Source organism: Moschus berezovskii, chromosome 26, assembly GCF_049115385.1.
Source record: "Moschus berezovskii isolate FMDL1 chromosome 26, NW_MosBer_1.0, whole genome shotgun sequence".
NCBI classification, from domain to species: Eukaryota; Metazoa; Chordata; class Mammalia; order Artiodactyla; family Moschidae; genus Moschus; species Moschus berezovskii.
Genome location: NC_142485.1, coordinates 20,534,923 through 20,549,834, shown reverse-complemented (window position 1 = coordinate 20,549,834; position 14,912 = coordinate 20,534,923). Strand labels below are relative to the sequence as shown.

Here is a 14,912-nt window from a genome sequence, read left to right as displayed (position 1 = left end):
TACACTTAAATACATGAAAGGCCCTCCTCTTTAAATGAGACTTCAGTCTGAAGATCTTACTGAAACTGAAGTTGGTCTTTCAACCCCAAAGTTTGCTTTGTCATTTTAAAATGCCAAAGTCGTCAAGTCCTCTGGATATGAGAAGTTAGGGGTGACTTGCTTGTTAGTACCTTTTCTCCTCCTATGACTTAAGAAGTGTCCTCACAAAATGTACTTACCTCTCAAGCTAGAATCCAGCCAAGTTGCTTGTATTACTCTGCATCATCAGCTAGGTTCTTGGACAATTCAACTGAGTTAAACACTATGTCAGATCCCTAGCCTCACTGTGTTCTGAGGTGCTAAGTGTTTCTTAAGGAATCTGAGTAGGAGTGGTCTTCATTTCATAGTTATTATTTTTTTTGTCATCATAGCTCCCAATACACAGTGAATATTCAACTTTAAATTGTATTTGAAGAATATCCCAAAGGGAAAAAATTCAAGGAATTCAAATTACCCAAAGTCTGAAGTAGACTGTGGCCCAGGAATGTGACAGAACAGGATAGTACCTGCATGATAACTGTGGGCAACCCAAGGAACAGAAACGCAGATTCCTTGAGGGGAACACAGTTGACACCATCATCTGCAAGCAGGAGTCCAGCTGGACAACGACAGCTTCCCTTGGATTGTGGGCTCAGAAGGCACAAGTGAGAACATCCAGTGTCCAGACAAGGATTTGAAGACCTGGGCTGTAGCACTTCGTGCATTACCTGGAAGAAAGCACCTAGATGTCACTACATGTTGCTGAATCCTTAAAAACAGCAGGTAACTCAACCCTGCCTTTCAATCATTATAGATATAAGTTCCTGCAATTTGTCCTTGGGCAGCTTATACACGTAGCCTTCCCAGGGAGGATCGGAGGATATTTGGAAGCATCAGCTACAGACCTTTAGTCCGTAAGGCTGTTCCAAACGCTTGATGAGGACAGCCCGGTTCTTGCCAGTCATCTTTTCCATGCGTTGCACTGTTCTCGTCTTCATTTCAGACCAGAAGACTTCATCCTCAAACACAGCCACTGAGAAGGGGCTCTTGATTTGTGTTAGCTGCAACATCTAAAATGGTGATGGTGAGGTTCCTGGGATGAGTTTTACACAAGGCACACGATATTTCACACAAACCTATTACCAAAAGAACACTTACACTAATACCAGTACCATCTAGGTTGGCAGAGCCAATGCAGTGAAATTTGTCATCAGACCAGAATATCTTCCAACTCAACTGGTCGAGAACTATGCTAGTTGGCCAGCCAAGACCTTCACTGAGGAGTATTTTTCTGCTGCTCCCATCCATTCCAGCTTGTTCTATTTGAGGCTCTCCTCCAATTTCAGACCAGTACATTAGCCTATGTGGATAAAAGTCAGCTTTAAGACAAGGTATTACCTCACAGAAAATAACACCAGTTCATTCCTCAAAACTCTGATTTACAGTCCAATTATTTCTTTCCCTCAAACTTAAACTTGGTCTATGCCTTAAACATAATTTGTGAAGTAGTAAAAGAAGGTTTTCTTTGAAGTTTTATGATGATTGTTCATTATTTAGGGATATAATATCTATTATGACAGCTGTATAGGAAGTCTAAAAAATACATTAGACCCTAGCCTGGAAAACATCCAGGGAACCTTTCAGCCTTTTCTGGGCTAGAAAGTCCACTAGTTCTATGAGCAATGGGTGCTTCAGATCACATTCTTGGTCATAAGCCATTAGATGCGTCAGGAAACTCCTGCCAGTCTCCTGAGGACCGTGTTACCAGATTCCTGGTTGGAGGTATTGAAAAGGTGAGAAAAAAAGAGGGAAAGTGTCTGACCTAGGTCACCTCTGGATCCCGAGTGTTGCTCTATCTTGTCCTTACGTTTGATACACACATGGCCATCCCAATTAGGGCTTTGCTCGGACAAGTAGGAAATGCTGTCTCTAAGCTCCTGGCCCTTTGCAGAGAGAAAGGGCTCTAGACAGAAGAGCTCGGCCTCCACACCCAACTCCTCTGAGCCCATCCCCACCCCCAATCACATTACTATAAATTAAACACCAGCCCTAGTTCCATTCTCCCTCCTCCTGCCATTTTAAAGCCATACAGATTCTCCACTCAGAGGTACTCCTGTTTGTTTCAGCCAAAGAAAGTATAGGTAGGTCACCAAGTGAGCACGCCTACATCTCACTTTTCTGAAATAAAGGTCTTTTTGCAGGAGCTTTCACAACTACTATGTGTATGGTTGACTCACATCATCAGATCCAAAGTCAAGTCATATAAGATTCCTATTCACTCATTTGTGTTGAGGGAACACAGCCGAACTGGAACTAAAGAGGAACAGACCTGACAGATTTGACCAGGCATTGTGACACCCAGACTCACCCATTTAGGGGATCTAAAGCCAAAGACCGTGGTTGGTTCAAGTCATTGTCCAGGACAACCGTGTACTCAGATTTTCCTCTCCAAATTGCAGTCAACCGAATCGCCAAAATCTGACCAGCTGTCCCATCTGTCCAATAGAGATTCCTCCCAATCCAGTCAACTGCTATGCAGTCTGCCTTTATCCCTGAGGACAGGAAACTATTCATCATGTGTACTTAAATTACAGCTTTTCAGAAGGTTGAAGCTCACAGACCTCAGACTTGCATGCCATGTTAATTCATTTTCCAACTGATATATGCAACTCCATCAGAGCAGTCTTTTAAATGCTCCAAAATACGACCGTTACAAGTAATGGTCACTGGCTGATGGTTTGACTGACTCTGTATTAACAGAGATGGCAGGTTCTCCTTTCTAGCTAACTATCAAGAATAGCAAGATTTGACCACTTGTAGTTAAGGAGATATAAAGCAATGTTTAGAAAGTTCATGGCCACTCATCCTATCTCTCATGCTATGTGTAATTAGTAAGGGCAAGATGAGAGCCTCTTATAAGGGGACAAACCTTTCACCATAGTCCCTTTCTTCTTCATGTCCATGCTTATCCACTGAATACTTTGGGCCCCGAGATCAGTCCAGAAGACTTTCTGATCCACTAAGTCATAGTCGATAGAGAAAATAATCAGGTTCTTATCTGTAGTTGCCAGAATATCTTCTTTCAAGCTCCGCATCCCATAGAGGAGTAGCTTAAACTGGATTGCCACAAGCAGAACTGGTTCAGTACCTGTCAAAAAAGAACTGCTTTCAACATGGCCTTAAGGAGTTTGAACGGTGAGCCCAGCACTGGCTAAGCAATCAGAGGACAAAGTAGTTTTTGCTTTCTTATTGACAGGGCTGTGGTACCAGCTCACTGGCATCTAAGTTCTTCCCTTGATGTAATGGTTAAGCTAAAACGTGGTTTAAAGATACTTAGCATAAAGGCATAATTAGCCTAAATTGAAAACCACATTTATAACTAAATATTTGGTGTTAGGTGGACAGGAAAGAAGGGCTTGTCTGGTCTTTAGATATTTATTCTAACTTCAGGTAAGGCTGACCCATGGTTACAGACGTTTAACTTATGGGTTTGTTATAATAATGCCTTATTTGTAGATACTTTCAGATTCAAATTCAAGGTATAAAATACAAAGTATAAAAAGAAGGCTTTGGAACTGTGCCTGTCTTGTTCTGAAGACAAATAAAGCAGGCCGGAACACTTAAGACCTGAGAAAGAGATTTGCATTGGTATTCCTGGATGTCATAGGACCTCAAGCTCTCAACCTACAGTTGAGGAGATATTCCTAGCTCCATTTACCTGTTGCTTTACAGGTATGGCCATCAGGCTCCAGTGAGTAGCCAGGATGACAGGCGCAGGTGTAGGAGCCCTTCGTGTTGACACAGGTCTGACTGCAAGGGTGACCACCCAGCCTCTGGCATTCATCCACATCCTCGCAGACCTGGCCGCTGCTTTTCAGCTCAAAGCCTCGCTCACAAGCACATACCTGACAGAGGTTGGAAAACATGAAGACTTTCTAAAGGCAAGGTACACAGTTGATTAAAAAAAAAGACCTCAGCCTTGATATAAAAAGCACATGGCGATACGCTCCATGTCAGCAACTCAAACTGTTCTTTGAACCAACTCCATTCTGAATGCAGTCACTCTGTCCATCTCCTGCCGCTCGCCCCACACCCTTGCCACCCCCAGGGGTCCCAAGTTAACAAAGGTGTCCAGTTCAGCCCAGGCCACCTAGGACTCCATCAAAATCTGTAAGTAAAGAGAGTCCTAGACTTCACTGAACTGGTTGTCTGCCAACAGGACCAGACAACAGCATGGTTTTCTTCCACTTCCACAAGTTCACCATGTTCAGCCAACCAATAATGCCAGACCAGAACACGGACATTCTTGACTGAAGGGCAAGTCATTCTAAATACTCACACAGAAAGGACTTCCTCACAGGCAGGTACTGAGTTTCCTGAGCTGCAGCATGGCGGGGAGTTACCTGACTGTTGGGACAAATCTCCCCAAACTTACTGCCTCACCGTGACTGTCGCAGTAGGGGAGTTTCTGGAGCTGGGTGGCAGGGTTCCAGAAGCCCGGAGAGGGGAAAGGAGCTAGACAGGACTCGGCAGAAAGCCTCAAGCATGGGGACGAGGGAGGAGGGCTCAGGGCAGCTCCCGTGGAAGACTCGGCGTAGGGAGCAGACGGCCCGGCTGAGGATGCCCGCCTCTCCCCACTCCGAGCCTCCAGCCGCCAGAGCACGGAAACAGAAAGCACTCACAGGCCCGTGTGGGGACGGGTAGCAGCTGTGGAAACACTGTCCCTGGCTGCAGGCGGCCGACGAGCACTGCCCGCCCTCGTCGGAGCCGTCGGCGCAGTCCCGCTTCCCGTCACACAGCAGGCGGAGGTCCAGGCAGGCGGCGGGCTGGCACTGGAACTCGGCGCTCCCGCACTGCGCCGGGGGGCCTGCAGAGCGCCTCTGCCTTCAGAGGCGCGCCCTCGCCACACGCCCTCCCGCAGCCAGGCTCCCGCGTACCATCGAGGCCCCTCCAGCCCCGCAGAGGGGTGCATTCCGGCCGCAGCATTTGCGCGCTGAGCCGGCCGCGCCCTCGGGGCCCGCGCCTCCCCGCCCGGAGCTTACATCCCGACTCGTCGCTGCCGTCCCCACAGTCGCTCTGCCCGTCGCAGCGCCAGGGCTCGGGCACGCACTGCTCCCCGCTGGCGCAGGGCCACTGCCTGGAGCCGCAGCGAAGCTCCTTGGGGTCACAGTCCTGAGGAGACAGCGAGCGGCCCCGTCAGCAGCACCCAGCTTCAGAGCCCAGCAAGGGGCCTGGGTAATGAGAGAACCCGCCAGTCCCCTCTGCAGTGAGGCCAGGGATGCGGTGATAAGCAGCGCCTTGCTCAGCTGGAGCTCAGACGAGGAACTGTGGGTGATACCAACGTGGATGGGAAAGTGGGAAGGAGATGCCTTATTCTGGAAGCTGACCAGCCAGGAAGCCTTAATTCATTTAAGAACCTACCGCTTGTTTAAAAACACCTAGACGATATGACGATCATTTACCTAGTGTGTTTCACTTTTTCTATTTCATATTCAATGGTCCCATTTCATTTAGTTTGTTTTTCAATTTCTCCATCTTTTCTCTTTTTTTAAACATTCTTTCTCAAGACTTTATCAAGCATAGTAGAAAAGCTTTTGTATACATATATACATCTATATATATATATAGTATGTATAAAAGTGAAAGTGCCAGTCACTCAGTTGTGTCCGATTCTTTGTGACTCCATGGACTGTAGCCCTCCAGGTTCCTCTGTCCGTGGAAATTTCCAGGCAAGAATACTGGAGTGGGTTGCCATTTCCTTCTCCAGGGGATCTTCCTGACCCAGGGATCAAATCTGAGTCTCCTGCTCTGCAGGCAGATTCTTTACTTTCTGAGCCATTATATATATATTAGAAAACTTATGAATTTTTGCCTAACTAAAAAATTCACGACATTTTGATTCCACATGTTTGACTTAATATGAATAGAATGCTGTATTTCTAGTGAAAAAAACAGATATGCAACAAGCAACAAAGATTTACTATATAGCACAGGGAACTGTAGTCAATATCTTGTAATAACCTATAATGGAAAATAATCTCAAAAATAATATACGGGTATATGTATAACTGAATCACCTGGGTATGCATCTGAAACATTGTAAGTCAACTATACTTCAATAAAATATATATGTTAAGAAAAACTATATAAAAAAAGAACCTATGACTGATTCACATTGATATATGGCAGAAACCAGCACAATATTGTAAAGCAATCAGCCTCCAATTAAAAATAAAAAATTTTTTAAAAAGCATAAGCAAAAGAATCTGCTTTAGAAACTCTTCTTAATTCCCACCATTTCTAAAGCACACTCAAGCAGTTGTACCTAATCTGACTGGGATTCTCAGAATTGGTGCAGGGAGAAGGATATTTCAGATCTACACACCTATGAAACAGCAGCACCTTGAGATACAGTTTCAGCCCAGCAAACACTACCCATTCTGTTGATGAGAAAATAGAACATCACCGCAGAGCTGCTTTCTTAAGGTCAAATGTGAGCTGCTGCTGCTGCTGCTGCTAAGTCACTTCAGTCGTGTCTGACTCTGTGTGACCCCATAGATGGTAGCCCACCAGGCTCCACCATCTCTGGGATTAGGTTCAAAATTGGGCTGCATCTCACACAATGCAGAAGCAACTGTGTATGTTATGGGAACTGGTTAGGCAGAGCTTCAAAGCATCTCTCTAAACAAGACATTCAAGCTATGACCATCAAGACCTAACATTTGCAAAGCTCCTCCAATAAAGATCTTACAAGTTTGACTTTCAACCAGAGGATCTTAACACTTCAGAAACTTTGATGCAGTTACAAGTGGCTTTCTGGGCAGAGATTGTGGGAGACCTCTGTTCGTACATTTTCCCAAGTTTTCTAGTGAGGAAGCACATATTACTGTTGTGATTAGAAGTCTACTGTGTTTTTTTTTAAGGAAGAGTAGGCTACCTTCTCGTCAGTTCCATCTTTGCAGTCTAAGTCGTGGTCACATATCCACTCTGCCAACACACACTCCCCGCTCCTCGGGCACTTCACCTCCCCTGATGGGCATGGCAGGGGCCAGGCAGGACAGCCCTCTTCATCTGAGTGGTCCAGACAATCCCGGTTCCCATCGCAACGCAGGGAAGAAGATACACATTGGCCATTCTCACATTTAAATTCAGATGGGCTGCATTTTTCATGAACTGAAAAACAAAGCTTTAGGTAACAACTCAGCCATATGGAGAAGAAGCAATCTGATGGCAAATAAAATGGTTTGAAGACTCCCAGTCTTCTCCTGTCACCTTAGGAATTAAGCCCCAGCGGGGGTTAGGGCAGGAAGGTGGTTCAAGCAGAGTGTTAGGGCAGAAAGGACCTATAAGCTAGCTCAGAAAATCCTCCTGTCTTGGAGGACGAGGGCTGGGGGACAGGGATGGGAAGACATGTAGAAGGATGCTGGGACAGGCAGGGGAGAGAGACTCTTGCCTGGGACCCTAATGTGAGTTGCCCCAACACACTTTTCCAATTGAGGCTGAAGAGGCACCATTTTGACCTCAAGCTTCCATTCTCAAACTAAAAGAAGTATCCTTTTTATAATCCTTTTTGTTGTTTAGTCCACCAAGTCATGTCTGACTCTTTGTGACCCCCATGGATTGTCACCCACCAGGTTCCTCTGTCCATGGAATTTTCCAGGCAACAATACTAGAGTGGGTTGCTCTTTCCTCCTCTAGGGGATCTCCCCAACCCAGGGATCAAACCTGCATCTCCTGCATTGGCAGGTGGATTCTTTACCACTAAGCCATCAGGGATGTCTTGCAATTATTTAGGACCATGTTTTTCATGTTTTTTTTTTTTTTTTTTTTACTTTCTAGTGATTTTTCTATCTAAAATGACCCCAAATGTAGTACTGAAGTGCTGTTTGGTGCTCCTAAGGGTAAGGAGTCAAGGTGTATCTTATGGGAAAATAGACATGCATTCAATAAGCTCTGTTCAGCATGAGTTTCAGTGCCGCTGGGTATTACTGAGTCAACAGTACATAAGTCATCTTTAAACAGAAACACACCTTTAAAAAAGGTTCTATATTGATCAGTTGACAAAAATGTGACCAGAGACTCTGAGAAACCTCACCCTGTATATTTCTCAGGAGCAATGATCCAATAGCCTCTAATTCAGTGTTCATGGCAGCTTTAGAGAACATAACTCCCACAAATAAGGAGAACTGACTACAGTGTAGTTGGAGATACCCCAAGTAACTTCCAGGGAACTTACTACATCCTTGTTCGTCTTTTCCATCAGAACAGTCGGGGTGGCCATCACACAGCCAGCTCTTGGGGATACAGCGGGTCTTGTTGTCGCAGCGCAGAGAGCAGTCGTCAATGGGCTTCCAGCAGCCCAGCTCGTCGGAGCCATCCAAGCACTGCTGGGCTCCATCACACTGATATTTCTCCTCAATGCACTTGTTTCCATCCAGACACTGGAAGACCCCTTCCATGGAACAAGTCAAAAGCAAGGACCATATATGTTCATCAGACTGAAGTTTTGTTACTAGATTAACTCATCCTCATTCTGGAGCTCGAGGCGTAGGTAGACTAATCTTGAGTTGTGCGTGCATGCCAAGTTGCTTCAGTCGTATCTGACTCTTTGTGACCCTGTGGACTGTCGTCCTCCAGTCTCCTCTACCCATGAGATTCTCCAGGCAAGGATACTGGAGTGAGTTGCCACACACTCCTCCAAGGGATCTTCTCAACCCAGCAATTGACTGAACCCACATCTCTTATGTCTCCTGCATTAGCAGGGGGATTCCTTACACCAGTGCCACCTGGAAAGCCCATTTGAGTTCTATACATAGATATTTTTAATTTATTTGACTGTGCTGAGTCTTAGTTGCAGCACATTGGATCTTTGATCTTTGTTGAGGCGTGCGGAATCTTTAACTGCAGCATGCTCTTCGTTATGGCATGTGGGATCTAGTTCCCTGACCAGAGATCGAACCCGGATCCTCTGCATTGGAAGGTGGAGGCTTAACCACTGGACCACCAGAGAAGTCCCCTGAGTTCTATATCTTAATTGATCCATAAGTGAGCTTTAATAAAGTGCTAAGGTTAATTAAGCTGAACTAGGTCCTTGAAATACTAAGGCTTCATATTGGTTTGGTTACTTGAACAACTTGTTAAAATATGACCAAGTCAGTTATAAGCGGTCCATTTAGGTCACTCTATGCCAATCGCACCCCACTCCAGTACTCTTGCCTGGAAAATCCCATGGACAGAGGAGCGTGGTAGGCTGCAGTCCATGGGGTCGCAAAGAGTCAGACATGACTGAGCGCCTTCACTTTCACTTTTCACTTTCATGCATTGGAGAAGGAAATGGCAACCCATTCCAGTGTTCTTGCCTGGAGAATCCCAGAGACGGAGGAGCCTGGTGGGCTTCCATCTAAGGGGTTGCACAGAGTCGGACACGACTGAAGCGACTTAGCAGCAGCAGCATGCCAATATAAAGGCAGCTATTGGAATACTTAGGCAAATTTGAGGAAACAAGGAAACAATAGTCAAATTATACCTGGTAAAACACTGCGGACTTAAATGTGATAAAATGGGCAATCAGACAGTCTGTGTTAGGACAGGCTATGTAATCTATGAAAACGTACAGGGAAAGCAAGTGTAATTACAATGAACACTCCGGCAATTCATAGCATGCACCTGAGGCAGATCAGCACACCTGGGACAAGAGACCAGGAGGTGGTGACACACCTGGTCTGTTGCAGAAGCGGGAGCAGTTCTCTTCATCCGAGCCGTCCCCACAGTCTTGCTTGCCATCACAGAGGTAGCCCCGGGAGATGCACTCCAACCCATCCCGACAGGGCACCGAAGATCGGGTGCAGAGGACAGGGGGTGGCGGGGGTGGGGGAGGAGGGCTGGGGGCTGCTGCTCCTTCAACCTCAGGATCTAGAACCAGCAGTGTGTCAGCAGGTCAGTCCATCAGGTGTCAGCAGTGGAGACAGGCTTCTACCGACCTGCTCCCCAAAAACCCACGTCATGGCCAGGTAGCTCTGTTTGTCTACCTTGCAGAAAGAAAGAGTAAAGACCCTATATCTTTAGACCATGGGTGTGCTGTGTTGGCCCATTATCTCATGGTTTTGAAATGGGGGAAATTGTTTTTTCCTTTCAGGCCTATAAATTTAATTTTTTCCACTACCCAATGCTATATTCTAGGCATGCAGAATAAAGTAAGTTTCTGCAGACGGGACTTCAGTCTTACGGTGAGATGTCTGAGTTAGGCACTTCCAGAAGTTACCAGTTAGTATTCTTCAGCACCTGTCACAGAAACCTAACGGATATGCTAGTAGAATAATCAAAATTGGATTTTTTTTTAACCAAGGGTTAACTTCTTGTAAACATATTTTACCACCTAGGAAACATATCCCTATGCCTAATGCTTCTTAACCTTGAAAATCAGGTCAAACCAGTGAATCAGGAAACAATAGTTTAGACTGCAGGGGGAGACAAAAAACCTCTGGGGGCAGGTACGTAGGAGGAGGAACAGGTCTGTGCATCTCTGTTTCTACTCTTCCTCGGGGTTTCCAGCTGCTTCTGCCAAGAAAGTCCACTGAATCCTGAGATAAGACTTTTTCTTCTGCCTCAAGATCTGAAATCATATTTTTTGGCACCGTGCCAAAGGTTTATATGAAAATAGGTAAACCAGCTTTAAGCAGATTAATCTGAATGATCAAGGCACAGCTTTAACAGAAAAGCTGCTTCCCCTGGTAACCAGAACCAGAGCAGCTTCACAGAGGATCCCCTGCAAGACGTCACTGCTGTGAGAAAGGGGGTTCCTCGGTTTAAAACAAGAAAGCCAGCTTGGGAAACTGGTTTGCATGCATCGGTGCTCTGTTGCGTCCCATTCTTTGCAACCAATCTCCACTGTTCATGGAATTTTCCAGGCCACAATAAAAGTGGATTGTCATTTCTTTCTCCAAGGGATCTTCCCAACCGAGGAATTAAACCTGGGTCTCATGAATTGGCAGGCAGATTCTTTATTGCTGTGCCACCTGGGAAGCCCGGGAAACCTGTTTAGAGCAAGTTAGATGGATCTCTTTACTGCCAAACTAAGAGCTTCAACATGCTAATGTGAAAGATGATTCCCAAAAGGGGCTCGGGTGTGCACCCTCCTTGGGGTATTACTCAGGAACTGGTGTCATTTAGCAACTTTGAGAAATGTGTTAGATTATTACTTTAACAAGTTTCGGTACAAGGAGAAGTTAGGCAGAAGGCCTCCCGAATGGTGGGTTGGGACCACTGCTGATACAGATTGGAAGTTACCCAGGAATTTCTCATAGAAAACACACCGAGGAGAGCAGGGTAACATGGATCTCCAAGAAAACCCCCCAGGGGAAGACTTGCCTGGAACCTCCAGGTTCTCGGCCAAGATGATCATCTTCTGGACGTAGGCCTCTTTTGACAGTGAGAAGGGCTCTGGCTTCCTCCTGTTCCATAGCACGAGAGCGGTTCTGTTCAGAGTCAGTAGGTAGGGCTCATGGGCCGCAATCATGCCATCACTCCAAGTCTCATTCAAAGTGTAGGTTCTATTTTTTAGGAGACTCAGACTTTGCAACCCTAAGGAAGAGTCAAGCCCTTATAAACTGATACAGAACAAGTAGCCTGTGACAGCAAGGAGGCAAGGGCACCATTGGATTGAAAGTTTCAATGACCTCACACTAAAAATATGCACAGATTTGTCTATGAAGTTTTGTAAGTTTTAGTTCTATAGTTAAAGATAATCTAAGGAAGTGTTTAAAGCTGCAGAAAAGTGAGGGATGCTGCATGGAAACATCAGTTGTGACTTGACCACCACAGTCCTACAACCCCAGTCATCAGCACAGTGCCATCAGGTCATCCCTGAGACTTCTGGGTGAGTAGATTATCATATTCAGCTACAAAGGTGTAATATGTACCTGCTGTCAAGTTATAACCAAAGTATCTGTACTTTGTTTATAATGAAGTTTCATTCCATGACTTCTACTTACAAAATTAGAAACAAATAGCTTTTTGCTATTTGTGTTAAAAATTAAGTACGCTATTTCTGAAGTTTTCTATCTCTTCAAGCATAAATTTAGACTCATAGATGAGAATAGAGTTTGAGGTCAGTGACTTGTGCCCAAGCTTTAACTATGAAAATCAGAGTTTGAGGCTATATCTAACTAGTTCTGAAAATGATACCATTACAATTAAAAAGAAGACTCTCATTCAGCCCCTCAAGCCTCTTCCAACCTCACTGGTTATGCAGCACTTACCTAACCCTTTGGTGGTCCAGAGGATGCTGGAAGAGCCGAGATCTAAGGTTACGTGACTATCTGCCATCCAGGTGCCTCTCCAGACTGTCTGTATGCTTTTGCCATCAAGGGTCATACTTTGCAAGGGTTCCCCACTTTCCACCCAGTAGAGCAGCCTCCTTGGCCAGTCGAGAAGGAGATGCAGTATAACGCTGCCCGTTTTGTACAGGGTATGGGTGTCTGGGCCAGCAAGTCTCGTTTTCTGAATAGCACTTCTGTCGCAGGGCAGCCAGTACAAGTTCCCAGTTGGAATGTCCACATTCGCTGAGCAAACTATAAGGAGGACAAGTCGCTCCCATTAGGAAGGACATTCAAATGTGTTCTCATTCTGTCTTAAACTCTGGGCCAGGGATGAAGGCAGACATTTGCAGGATGCAAAGATCATTCCCTAGAAACCTATACACCTTGTTTGCACGAGGATGCCATCATGCCTACTCTGGTTTCTTGTCTGTCAGTATGAGCTCCCCTGATCCTTGACAACCCCTCGGCAAGGTAGACAGGCACTGCATTTTGTAAGTTGGATATCTAGGTGGAAGACTGGTAACTTCCTAAGAACACACTGGCCCCATGGGGTTCTGTTTCTCTTGACGTCACTGGGCTCTGCCCTCTGCAGAAAATACGTGCTTTCCTCTGCAGTCAGATGTAACCACAAAAATCCCACATGCCAGCATCATAGAATGCCCTCAGAGTGATTCTACACCAGTTCTTATAAACGTGCACTCTTTCCTAAAGTGGAATTTTGAAGCCCTCCCATTTTTGATTCAGAACTTCATCTGTTTTTTATCCTCAAGTTTCAGTCTGAGGACAAGATTAACACACCCAAGAGAAAACAACACAGATGTCAGTACTGCTGCTGCTGTGCTAAGTCACTTCAGTCGTGTCCGACTCTGTGTGACCCCATAGACAGCAGCCTACCAGGCTCTGCCGTCCCTGGGATTCTCCAGGCAAGAACACTGGAGTGGGTTGCCATTTCCTTCTTAAGTGCATGAAAGTGAAAAGTGAAAGTGAAGTTGCTCAGTCACATCTGACTCAGCGACCCCTCGGACTGCAGCCTACCAGGCTCCTCCATCCATGGGATTTTCCAGGCAAGAGTACTGGAGTGGGGTGCCATTGCCTTCTCCTAGATGTCAGTACAGTTCAGTTCAATTCAGTCGCTCGTACATATCCAACTATTTGCAACCCCATGACCTGCAGTATGCTGGGCATCCCTGTCCATCGCCAACTCCCAGAGTTTACTCAAACTCATGTCCATTGAGTTGGAATCCATGTTCCCGAGACACCCTTCATATCAGTGGCTGATGTCTTGATCCTTGTAGAACTGTAATTACGTCAGGCAATATTTATTTTTGTTTTCTTTGTTTGGGACACCCAGTTTGAGTTACAGAATTGCTTGGTGTGGGGAGGAAAAACACATACTGGTGTCACAAGTACTGAGGTATAGTAAAGGGCTTCCCAGGTGGCACAGTGGTAAAGAATCCACCTGCCAATGCAGGAGATGTAAGAGATGTGCACACGCTGATGTGAAATAAGGTGAAAGCTGCAGACCCAGGAGATGTAAGGAGGCCCTGAGATCCTGCAAACTGGCCTTGAGAGTAGAGGTCAAGCTGATTGCCACCCAGAAAGGCCTGCCTGGCTTTGTCAAGCTTTCCAGTGAACTTACAGGAAAAACACTTCCGTGTGTCTCCTTTGTGTGTGTGTGCTCACTCAGTCGTGTCTGACTCTTTGTGACCCCACAGACTGTAGCCTGCCAGGCTCCTCTGTCCATGGGATTTCCAAGCCAAGAATATGGGAGTGGGTTGCCAACCATGGGATCTTCCCAGGGGATCTTCACAACCCAGGGATCGCACTCACGTCTCTTGTGTCTCCTGCATTGGTAGGTGGATTTTTTACCACTGAGCCACCTGGGAAGCCCTTTCAGTTCAGTTCAGTCGCTCAGTCATGTCCAACTCTCCATGACCCTATGAATCACAGCATGCCAGGCCTCCCTGTCCATCACCAGCTCCCGGAGTTCACTCAAACTCATGTCCACAGAGTCAGTGATGCCATCCAGCCATCTCATTCTCTGTCGTGCCCTTCTCCTCCCGCCCCCAATCCCTCCCAGCATCGGACTCTTTTCTAGTGAGTCAACTCGTTGCATGAGGTGGCCAAAGTATTGGAGTTTCAGCTTTAGCATCAGTCCTTCCAATGAACACCCAGGATTGATCTCCTTTAGAATGGACTGGTTGGATCTCCTTGCAGTCCAAGGGAAGTCCTTTACTATACCTCAATACTTGTGACACAGACATGTGCTTCTTACCCCCCACACCAAGCAATTCTGCGACACAAACTGTGTCCTAAACAAAGGAAAAAAAAAGTCGGATGTCATTCCAGTTCCATAAGGATTAAGACATCAACCACTGATCTGAAGGGTGTCTCGGGAACATGGATTCCAATACAGCACTTCATATAGTAAAGCAGTTCCTTGGCACTTAGAATACCCACAGCACAGGCATTCAGAAATCAGATTACTCACCCTGGAACTCACCTCTCAGTTTTCTTTTATAAAGCAGATATTTTCATTTAGGCTGAGTACAGGGAGCTAAGGGTGGGGTATACCAT

General features: G+C 45.9%; 1 protein-coding gene across 3 annotated transcripts in view; it reads right to left on the bottom strand.

Moving 5' to 3' along the window:
- The window catches only part of LOC148773755 (low-density lipoprotein receptor-related protein 2-like), a 40,288-nt gene that overhangs the window by 8,459 nt on the left and 16,917 nt on the right, over positions 1-14,912 (bottom strand). For 2 of the 3 annotated variants that reach the window (XM_088832657.1, XM_088832658.1), the window contains exons 14-26: positions 12,276-12,587; positions 11,386-11,598; positions 9,736-9,930; positions 8,255-8,470; positions 6,956-7,191; positions 5,061-5,190; positions 4,701-4,885; positions 3,737-3,923; positions 2,948-3,166; positions 2,387-2,570; positions 1,177-1,378; positions 924-1,088; positions 546-746 (exon numbers count right to left, since the gene is read on the bottom strand). In XM_088832657.1, coding sequence (XP_088688783.1) covers positions 546-746; positions 924-1,088; positions 1,177-1,378; positions 2,387-2,570; positions 2,948-3,166; positions 3,737-3,923; positions 4,701-4,885; positions 5,061-5,190; positions 6,956-7,191; positions 8,255-8,470; positions 9,736-9,930; positions 11,386-11,598; positions 12,276-12,587 — 2,645 coding nt within the window. The remainder of the gene's footprint in view (positions 1-545; positions 747-923; positions 1,089-1,176; positions 1,379-2,386; positions 2,571-2,947; positions 3,167-3,736; positions 3,924-4,700; positions 4,886-5,060; positions 5,191-6,955; positions 7,192-8,254; positions 8,471-9,735; positions 9,931-11,385; positions 11,599-12,275; positions 12,588-14,912) is intronic. The other variant, XM_088832659.1, reaches the window with a different exon arrangement.